This window comes from Chanodichthys erythropterus, chromosome 2, assembly GCF_024489055.1.
Source record: "Chanodichthys erythropterus isolate Z2021 chromosome 2, ASM2448905v1, whole genome shotgun sequence".
Taxonomy (NCBI): Eukaryota; Metazoa; Chordata; class Actinopteri; order Cypriniformes; family Xenocyprididae; genus Chanodichthys; species Chanodichthys erythropterus.
This window is the reverse complement of record NC_090222.1, coordinates 28667326-28678204: the sequence shown is the minus strand read 5'-3', so window position 1 is coordinate 28678204 and position 10879 is coordinate 28667326. Positions and strand designations below refer to the sequence as shown.

The 10879-nt window shown below is 37.5% G+C and overlaps 2 protein-coding genes across 3 annotated transcripts; one reads left to right on the top strand and one right to left on the bottom strand.

Annotated features, from left to right (window-relative positions):
- Window positions 1–558: 558 nt before the first annotated feature.
- On the bottom strand, window positions 559–5566 carry alg2 (ALG2 alpha-1,3/1,6-mannosyltransferase). Of its 2 annotated transcripts, none has more exons than XM_067395015.1 (3): window positions 5469–5516; window positions 4525–4850; window positions 559–3672 (listed from the first exon to the last, which is right to left on the bottom strand). In XM_067395015.1, exons 2-3 carry the CDS (start codon window positions 4831–4833, stop codon window positions 2773–2775), a joined length of 1209 nt encoding a protein of 402 aa, XP_067251116.1. In that variant the 5' UTR covers window positions 4834–4850; window positions 5469–5516; the 3' UTR covers window positions 559–2772. The 2 variants fall into 2 exon arrangements, with proteins under 2 accessions (XP_067251116.1, XP_067251107.1); XM_067395006.1 differs by having other exon boundaries at window positions 560–3672; window positions 5463–5566.
- A 250-nt stretch (window positions 5567–5816) lies between these two features.
- Window positions 5817–10037, top strand: sec61b (SEC61 translocon subunit beta). The gene is made up of 4 exons (XM_067394993.1): window positions 5817–5956; window positions 6620–6717; window positions 7740–7844; window positions 9672–10037. The coding sequence occupies exons 1-4, from the start codon at window positions 5954–5956 to the stop codon at window positions 9757–9759; spliced, it is 294 nt and encodes a 97-aa protein (XP_067251094.1). The 5' UTR covers window positions 5817–5953; the 3' UTR covers window positions 9760–10037.
- The last annotated feature ends 842 nt before the right edge of the window (window positions 10038–10879 follow it).

The following is a 10879-nucleotide window of genomic DNA, read 5'->3' as shown; positions in this document are numbered from 1 at the left end:
AGCTTTCTGCATGGGGCCTATTGTAAATTTGACAAGTAACGTTTCTTTATCTTTGGCAATAAATAACTGGTTTTATTGAGGCCATCATTTTGCTCATAACTTGCCACGGAGAGATGTTATTGATTGCTATTTTAAAAAAACGAGCAAGATTTTTATTTGTTTTATACCACAAATGCAAATCAAAGCCCACCCCTCACAGTGCACCAATAATTCCCAGCAGATATATGCTAATGTGCTGGAATATTTTATTGAAGCTGTAAAATTTGAAATCATAATTTGCAAGCGTTTCATATAAGAAAACACTAAAAGACAGGCTATGAATACAAATGGTTGTAAACTAATATGTCATACAAAACAGTTAAGAGATATTCCTGTCTGCGTGTATCCATCAGGGGGAAGATATTATTCCTATTTGCTTTTTTTGATGCTGCTTCTTTTGGAACAAATGCTGTTACTATGAGATTTACCACTGATCAGCAAATACTGAACTGGAAATTAGTGTTGTGTGTGTCTCTTACTCTGAAAGCAAACATTTATCACAGTTATTATAAATGATTGAGATCTGCATCTTTTTCAACACCATTGGAGAGCTAGTTTGGAGGAAATGTATTGCTCAGATTTTAATTCATGCGCGATTGCAGCAAACAATACGAAGCCCAATATGTTTCGTTCATTGTATTCTCGAGTGCAGGCTTGATGAAAACAGTTAATTACAGGTCATGTCTGTCACATTTACACAGCAAAAACTCAAACTTTCCTCCAGCCCCCTATTCAATGATCATATTCAGATATCTTTAGCCCTAACACAGGCAGTGTTAGCAAAAGGTTTGAAGGTTATGCATCCTGACCTTGTTATTGTGCCCGCTTGATTTACATGTTCTCTGGCCCCATAACCCCTCTTTTTATGTATGATTAAAACCCAATCAGTGCACGGCTAAAAATAAGGTCCTCATCTTTAACGCATTGAGTGTTAATGAGGAAATGCAACAAAAACTGCTCCCAAACTGCCAACAAAACGGATGTGACGCTAGCGAGGCAATACATCTGACCGTCTGTGATACTGAATTAAACCCCCCCCCCATTAATTTAGCATGCAAGCCCAAGTGCGCTCACCTCTAAGGTTATCGCAGATATTTAGTTTCACATGAGTGGACGGGTCGTTTAAAGCAGTGGTTCTCTACCAGGGGCCAAGGGCCTACTAAGAAACCTCGGCAAACTGCAAAAGGGGCCTCAAGATAATTTGAAAAGATTTAAAATAAGACAAAACAAGATTCAAAATAAGCAGACACACCTAAAAAAAAAAAAAAAAAAAAAAAAAAAAAAATCATAATTTCTTATTTTAATTCACTTCCTCAACAACAGTTTCCTTTAAGTTTCCACAGTCTTGGAAAACCTGGATGTATGAGGTAGTCTAATTTTGAAAGTGTGATTTCTAGACCTGGAAAAATGATAGAAATCATTTAAATCTTAAAAAACAATGGGCATTTTTAAAACAAATATACATTTATGTTAAGCTCTAAAATATTATATTATTATCTTAATCCATATCCAGTAAATCATGAATAACTGTAAGTCATGTAAATGCACTGGTTAAAAAGATAGCTGAAGAACAGCACTTAAAATATCTGGAAAACAAATTTTGAAAACAATGCTTCGGTATTACAGAAAAATTACTTCTTATGGGCAATGGAGTCACAAAAGCTGAGAACCACTGAATTAAATAGACATATGGATAGTTCACACACAAAAAAAACATCATCTATTCCAGTCACGTTATTTCAAACCAAACCTTTCTTTCTTCTGTGGAACACAAAAGACAACATTTTTAATTTTTGATCCACACAATCAAAGTCAATGGGGTCCAAAACACGCATTTCATTGTATGCACAAAAACAGTTGAAATATTCTTCAAAATATCATTGTGTTTAGCAGAAGAAATTAAGTCGTGCAGGTTTTGAGCAACATGAGGGTGATTAAATAATTACAGGATTTTCATTTAACTGGAGTTTTGGGAAATCTGAAAATAAAATGCTCAAAAGAAAGTAATAGTGATCTTTTTTCATTTAAATATCACCATTTAGCACTATTTACCACTATTTAGTAACAGTGATCTGTTTTCATTTAAAGTAAATAGGCTACTGTTCTGTCTGGTCAGTCTGTAACCAATGTATACAAAAATAAAAGCTTCAACAGACAAAGTCAAACCCGACACAGCATCTCATTTAATCTGGGCTTTGGTCTTGTATCAATAGAATGAGGACATACACAGTCAGTAATGACCTCAAACCCAATACAGCATATGACCTTCAGTGTCCTAAGAAAACTTTCTTTTTCTACTCGAACAAACTTGTTATGAGGATCTTTAGTTTGAGACTTTAATAACTCTTAACATCCTCCATTGTTATCACTAAACAAAAGCGGAGACATTGGCGAACAGAGCAGGGCACAGAAACTTCTATATCGATTTCTGCCCGAGAAACTCTCTAATGGTCCTTTGGCATAAAAAAATACAAACACATATGGTCCTCAGGCCTCGCAGTGACCCGCTTGATCAATGTGGCTGGTGCACGATAATTCATTACCCTCTCGGTCGGACGAGTGCTCCACATTCTTCAAGGCTTGTATTGAACTCTTAAGCCATGTTAACTCCTGCTGCTCTTTTCTTTCATTAGAGATGACATACTTTCATTAGTCCCTCCACAGCAACCGGACTGGCAGAATGCATCCGTGTGCCGGTCTGAAGAGGAATGGCCTTTATTATGTCATAATTGGTTATTGGGTAAGGTTGGTGATATGACTGTAGAGCTGCTCAGTGAAGGCCTGCAGCGAGAAGCGCTGCTGTACCCGCTCTCTGCCAGCCTGCCCCATGCGCTGCTTGAGTTTAGGGTCTGTAACAAACTTCTGCATTGCTTCGGAAAAGCACTCAGGGGTGGGTTCGCAGAGGAAGCCTGTTTCGTCATGGGCCACCGACTCTAGTGGTCCACCCGAGTTAACTGCAATAACGGGGCAATGCAAGTACATGGCTTCAATGGGTACGATGCCAAAATGTTCATTGCTGGGAGTGTACAGTACACAAGTGCTGCTGTGCAGCAAAGACAGTTTCTGTTTGTCTGAAAAAGAGCGCAGGAAGGTGACGTGGTCCTCCAGGCCAAGAGAGGCCACTAGTGAGCGCAGCTCTTCGTAATGCTCTACATTCTCAACCACACGTTCATCATAGCCCCCTGCCATTACGAGGTGCACGCGCTCCCATTCCCCTGTAGAAAGACGCTCCTTCAGGGCCGCTAATGCTTGCAGTGCCAACGGCAGGTTCTTTTTGCGTTCATAGCGGTTGATTGACAGAAAGAGGAAGCTCCGCCCCTCAGGGAGCAGCCCGCTGAGGTCCTCTACTTCATCATCGAAAGCTGCCGAGTTCAGAGAGGGATAAAGGACGTCGGTGTGGATCTCAGCTAGTTTGGGGAACGTCTGTTTGAAGACTCTTGCAGTGAACTGGCTGTTGACCAAAATTCGATCGGCCATGCCTGTGGTCAGTTCCTCAAACCAATCGATGGGGCCACGATATAGGCGCTTTAGAGCAGAGTGACGCTGAGTCAGTAGTTGGTCAGGGAAATGACAGTAGAATAGGACTTTCTTCCTGTGACGTGCCAAACGCAAAAAGGGAATACATGCTGAAACCTGAAAATAGGAGATAAAATTAAACCTGGTGGTTTTGATGAGAACCAAAGACTTTAGATATACGAAGATGGTGCACTCATAATACTTCTGAATAGGAGAAAGTGCAGTGTGCATGCAATATTTCAGAATAAGTCCTGCCTTCAAAATAAAAGAACCAAATCGCCAATTGTACTTCTAGCTTGCGTTAGAAGCTCCATTTGCTATAGAAACAGTGTTCTGAGACGCACACTTAGAACTGCACATGCATATTTTCTAGCTTCTGAGCATAAGAAACAACATTTATGGGATAGTTCATGTCAGATTTTGTTGCTGATTTGAAATAGGCATACTAATGATTTTTTATTTTATGAAATATAGTTGAGTAAAAAGTCACATATTATGCTTAGGAATGTAATTAAGTAAAAGTTTCTCAAAATGAAAATCAAATATATACTTGAAAAATAAGCACAGTAACAAAGTAAAAATACGTTGTCACCACCCACCACAGCTAATTATTGTTACCTAAAACTATAAAAACTCATTTTTTGTAATTGAAATAAAGTAAAGATGAAGTCAATACTGATGAAAAAAGATGATGAAAGATTTAAGATGAAAAAAGTATCATCTTTGCAATTAACTGAAATAAACAAGTTTAAGTTGAAGTACAAAAATGACTAAAACTAAATAGAAATATAAAAAAATAAATATGATAAAAGCACATAACATAATTACTAAAACTTAGACTAAAATTAAAATGACAACTGAAAACATAAAAAATAAAAGCTAATTCAAAAAATAAATGCTATAATAAAATATAAACAATACAAAACTGACTGATAATTAGTAGTTAGTTTTAGTAGCATTAGTAGTTACCTGATCACAGAAAATAACATCAAACTCCTCCCCACTAAAGAGCACAAGATAGAGAGTTAGGTAGATCATGCGCAGGTATGCACAGAGAGCATGGAAATATCCAAACACGCTGGTGGGCAGCCAGTCGCCAACACACACGACAGGCAGGTCAGGTGAGAGAGTCTCAGAGAAACAGTGCTGGGGGTCATAGTGTGCCGTCCAGATCTGAACGTTGCATCCACGAGATTGCAGAGCTACAGCTGCATCCACCACCAGACGCTCCGCTCCACCTATACCTAGATCAGGGTGCAGGAACACCACCCGAACCATCCTGTCCTGCTCGGAACCTTTTGAGTCAGAAGGCGGTCAAATGAGTTACACCTTATTTTTAAGCTCAACTCAAATCAACTAGATTTTCCAGTTTCTGCTTTCCAGAAAACCTAGTAATTATAACATATATTTGCTTAGCCATTTAAATAGGGACATTTCTCACAGACTTTTTTTATATTTAATGTTTTTATCAGATGGTAAATCTAACCACATCTTAATCTTGATTACATCAAGTATCTCATGTCTCTGTGTTGTTGCAACAGGCCAGAGCGCGCACACGTCTCTGCGCACGTTCACGTGTCCATGTCAGTGGGGCTTCTGTCATAAACTTTAATACCTTCTGTTGTATATTATGATAGTCCTACATCACTAAATGTCTGCAGATATCAATAAACAAGCGGGACACGCCAACTTAAGAGTTGGAAAACATCAATATTCATTCTTATATATGTACGGTACATATACAGTAAGTCTAGATTCAGTATAGGCTATACCCTGCTACATTCTTAGTAACAACATGGGGGCACATAAAATGCCATATTTTCTTTACACAAACACAAACTTGTGCTTACAGTATCAGTTAACTACCAGACAAAATGTTTAAAAAACTAATAAGACATAACGCGTACCTTTACCCTCAGCTGTCCAATGTATGAATGATCAAATATGGCTCAAAGTTCGCGATTTAGTGAAACTGGCTTCCCGATTGAGCCAAAATGTCTGCCCTTCTCTGTACACATCATCAAAATACACAATGTTCGTCACGGCATTCTGTTCTCCGCCTTTGAGTTTTCACATATACATTTTGGAGCTAAGCTGCATTCGCTTATTTTATTTACATTTATTATGGTATGTTTAAATGTTTTTTTTTAATCAAATAAAGTTTCCAAAAGCGTCCTAAATTCGTTTAAACTAGCACGCAGGTCACAGTTCCGGTCAGGCGCTCTATTGGCTCCTATGTGAGGGTCCTTTCGATGGCTGTCGTGGCCTTCTCAGCGAGACGTCATCAATAGTCTTTCTCTTGTAGTTGTCTGGATCGGCTGGAGTTCAGTTACAGAGACACTCACCATAAATTCATTCTTTTACCAGCGGTCTGCTGAGATATACATTATTTAACAAAATGGTAAGTTTCCTAATGTAGTTTTTCGTAGCTTTGGAGCTTTATAATACATTTTTTTGCGCGTATTTACAGTTATATCTGGATTGCTAGCTGTCTAGCCTGCCATGCTCTGTAATAATGTACCGTTATTAGAATAGTCAACTTAGTTCTGCCATTTAATTGCTTAGTAGCTAATCAGACGTGTGCTTCAATTACTACTAATAGTGTTTTGAGTAGTGTTTAGTCTTGTGCCAGAAGATTCATATGCAGTTTGTGGGATGGTTTGCTAACTAGCTGCAATCACCGCATTTGTTTGGGAGACGTGGCTCTTTTGGACCCCCACACCAGCTCTTCAGTCTAAATCTGGTCCACTCTCTTGGCATGAATACTAACTTGTACTAATAACTCTATGTGGCATTTACTCGCTGTTATCTAGGATTGAACATCTAGTGATCTAAATATTTTAATAAGTATTTGTTGTGTTCAAATATGAGTTATATATTTTATATTGGTGGATTATATCAGTCATTTTATGTTATCTGCTATAGCATTATTAACTTGTTCTTATTGTAGCATGTTTTGCCTTAAAGATGGATACACAAGTTTCTTTTGGTGCCTGAAGGCGTAATATTAAGTCAATGACTGTGCATTTGGTTTTCTAAGTCCTTTATTTGTTTGTCATCTCAGCCTGGACCCGCAGCTAGTGCAACAAATGTTGGTGCCTCCAGCCGTTCCCCGAGTAAGACCGTGGCCCCCCGCACTGCCGGCACCTCAGCCAGACAGAGGTAAGCAGTTTTGTTTGGGCCTTAAAGGGTTAGTTCAACCAAAAATTAAAATTCTGTCATTATTTACTCACCCTCATGTCGTTCCAAACCCGTAAGACCTTCGTTCATCTTCAGAACACAAATGATTTTTGATGAAATCTGATAGTTTCTGTCCCTCCATAGACAGCTATGCAACTGACACTTTGACACTTCAAAAAGTTCATAAAGAGATCGTAAAACGAATCCATATGAATTGAGCGGTTTAGTCTAAAATTTTCTGAAGAGACACAATTGATTTTATACGATGACCAGATTGATTTTAGGCTTTTATTCACATATAAATATCCATCAACTCACACATCAGATATGGTAAACAGAAGCTCAAGCATGTTCACTTGATGTGCAAGAACCAATGAGATTCATTCTCGTGTTACGCAGCACGTTTGAGCTTCCGCAGGAGGTTTGTTCTCACAGGTTCAGTTGAGCTTCTGTTTACGTTTGCTGATCAATATGTGAACAAAAGCCTAATTTAAATCTGATCGAGTATCTTCAGAAAATTTGGACTAAACTGCTCAATTCGTATGGATTAGTTTTACGATCTCTTTTTGAAGCATCAAAGTGGTAGTCACATAGCTGTCTATGGAGGGACAGAAAGCTCTCAGATTTAACCAAAAAGATCTTCATTTGTGTTCCGAAGATGAATGAATTGGACTTATGGGTTTGGAATGACATAAAGGTGAATTAATTAATGACAGAATTTTTATTTTTGGGTGAACTAACCCTTTAATGCACCATCAAAGAGCTTTCTTGGTGATTATGTGATTTGATCAGCTATAAGTCACACTTGCCAATCATTGGGCTCTATTCAGTGTTTGTCCTGTGAATTTGACATCATCAGGGTATGATTTAGTTGCTCACTGAACTGATAGTCAGGCTCTAATCAGTTAGTTGGCATTTTAATTAAATTAGAGTGTTTGATAATATCTGATTCTTTTATTCGTCTTGAATGTTAAAGCATATTTTCTTATTGTTGATTCCCTCAGGAAAGCCCCTAGCAGTGGCGCACGCAGCGCAGGCAGATCCACAGCATCAGCTGGCACAGGAGGCATGTGGCGCTTTTACACTGAGGACTCACCGGGACTTAAAGTGTGAGTATTCGCACAAAGATTTAAAACTCTTTTTACTCAAAGAGCAAAAAAAAAAAAAAATATCTCTATATATATATATATATTTTTTTTTTTTTTTTTTGAAAGAAATTAATATTTTTATTCAGCAAGACTGCATTACATTTATAAAAAGTGACCGTTAAGACATATATAATGTTAAAAAAAAGATTTCTATGCTGATCTTTTGATCTTTTTACTCATCAAAAATCCTGTAAAAATGTATCTGGTTTTCCATAAAAAAAAATTAAAAAGCAGCACAACTGCACAACTTCCACTTGCCATGACAGGAATAAATTTACATTTTAAAATCTATTAAAATAGAAAAGTTACTTTAAATTGTAATAATATTTCACAATATTACTGTATTTTTGATCAAATAAATGCAGCCTTGTTGAACATAAGAGACTTCTTTAAAAAAAATATATATATATTTGAATGGTAGTGTACATGAATTGAAAATTACATTTATTTGTTTAGCAGAGGTTTTCATACTAAAATATCTTATAAACAGCACTGTTAGTACTGTTGTAGTTACATTATTATATATAATTATTATTCAGTTATTCAAATATATAATTGGCATTTATTTGAAAATAGACTACTGAAATTAATTAATTTGGGGGGGGGGGGGTAAGAGTACAGTTAGCCATTTTAGATTAACATTTGTGAAATGCTTTAGATGTTAATTTATAAAAATATATATTGTCATAGGAAAAAATTTAATATGTAATCTCAAATAAAGTTAAATTATTATAAAAAATACATATTTTTCCTTTTTTATTGTTAGTTATGATTTAAAAAAAAAAAACATAATAATACCACTAGCTAGGAAATCATACTAGACCTATTTTTATTGTCTAATTTAAGTACAAAATAAGAAAAGGTTATGATTTGAGGTACTTAATGTGCAAAGAACCAACACAGACGCTCATTTTTAATTCATCCCCTCAGCTCAACAGGAAGTGACACGAAAGGGAGGGGCAGTGGGTTCTGAGAGGTTTAGCATTTATAAGGATAAACATGAAATTTTAACGACAGGAAATTGGCCTCATGGGCTCAACCTCCGTCTTTATTTGATGTCTCCCCTGCCGTTTGCCCTCCTACAGCTGTGAATATGTGTGTGCCTGTATTTACAGCCATTCTCTCAATGTAACTAACTTCTGCTATAGTGTTCATCTACAGCAATTTCTGCTTTGTGTTTAAAGATGTTACATATGTTTATTCCATATGTACGAATTAGCCGAGTATGTCAGAATGGGTTTGAGTGTGTCTACAGTGGCTGTATTTACAGTCAAGAGTCTCTTAGAGTAAGAGTCTGGAGTTATGTGTGTGAAGTATTTTTCACTCTTTAGGTTTTGTGTGTGTGTGTCTGTGTGTTTTGAGCTTAATTAAAGTTCCGCTGGAAAAGGTCACATCAATTAAAGCCTGAGGGGTGGGCCTTCAGTCGGCATGGTTACGCGGCTGCTTAGCGACTCAGGGGATGGTCAGTTCCTGCTTTAATAAAGCCCCACATTTTCCACCTGGCTCGTTAACAGTATCCTACTCGCCAGCATTTAGAATCCTAATTACACAGCCTTCTATCACATGATCAAAACAAGCAGTCCTGATTGGCCCAGAGGGAGGAAGTTTGTTCCAAACTTTTTATTTAAATTCCTCTCATATTGTAATCGAGGATCTTCTGAAATTTGAGAACTAGTTACTGAGTTTAGTCTGTCTATCCTCCACTAGGGGTCCCTCTCTCTCGCTGATTAATAATCATAATGAGATCTGACAGTAATACCATCTATTTCTCTTTCTCTCTTCTTGCAGTGGCCCAGTACCAGTTTTGGTAATGAGTCTGCTCTTTATCGCATCTGTATTCATGCTACACATCTGGGGAAAGTACACACGCTCCTAAACCCGCATGAACTCCGACCCTGAAGCCTGTCACCGAATCTTAAGCCATTGGACTTGGACCAAACTCTGACCATCAACACCTATTCTTTTATTAAAACCTCCATTTCAAGGGGTTTTCAACCCCATTCAAGTTTACCCAGCCACTACAACTCCCCCTATCCCCCCCCCCCACACACACACACACCAGATTAAGATAGATCTTTTTGTTAAACCTTTGTACAAACTTAATATGTAAAATTGTACAATAAAATGCTGTAAAACATTTGTCACCATTGTTTTTCTTTCATCTTCTGAAAGGGGAAAAAATCAGAAGGTGATTTGCATCTCAGGGCATAATTAGCATATCTCTTGTCTGTGGGATAAGAACGGGTTGTATGCAAATGTGCATTCCAGACGTGCCGTTACTGTGCAAGCTGGATCGGCTCCGCCAGTCTCTGAACATGATGCAATATGTGTGCTATTACACCATTTCCATTGAGCCTGCAGTCATGTCCCATCAACACTAAATCAAGCGTGCCTGTGCAAAAACAAAATCTTGCCCTGCCCAGCTCACAAAATTATATACAAAGGACATAAAAAGGAAATGTGACGGACGCAAAAACTGTTTGAAGCAGTTTGAAAGTGAAGGCAAGTGGCTTTTAAAATTGTTGTGATTAGTAGAAATGTAAAATGCATGCTATATGAATTCATAAGGGACTCCATACGGCTGAAAAGATACATGTGCAGTAGCCTCAGTTTGAAAAAAGGATGAACATCCCTTACATGTGCAACACTGAGATACATGTTCATCAAACATCTATGTAAAATTCTCATTTTTTGTATATTTAGTGACCTACAGGATATATAGAGCTTGTTCATAGCATAGGCCTATACAATTTGCTAAAGGAATTGTTCAACCACAAATTAATATCCCTCAAATTTTCTATTCTAGATTGTGCTACATTGTTTTTGCCGATAATATCCACAAACAGACTTAAAACTAGTCGCAGTTGCGATTCGCGTATTCATAGAACCGAACGTCAATCATAATCTTTAGCCAACAACATTAAATTAGCCTGTTGGAGGCGCTGTGACCCACTTTTACAAGTTAAACAGCCTCTCTGTGTCTGTGTGTGAGTTTG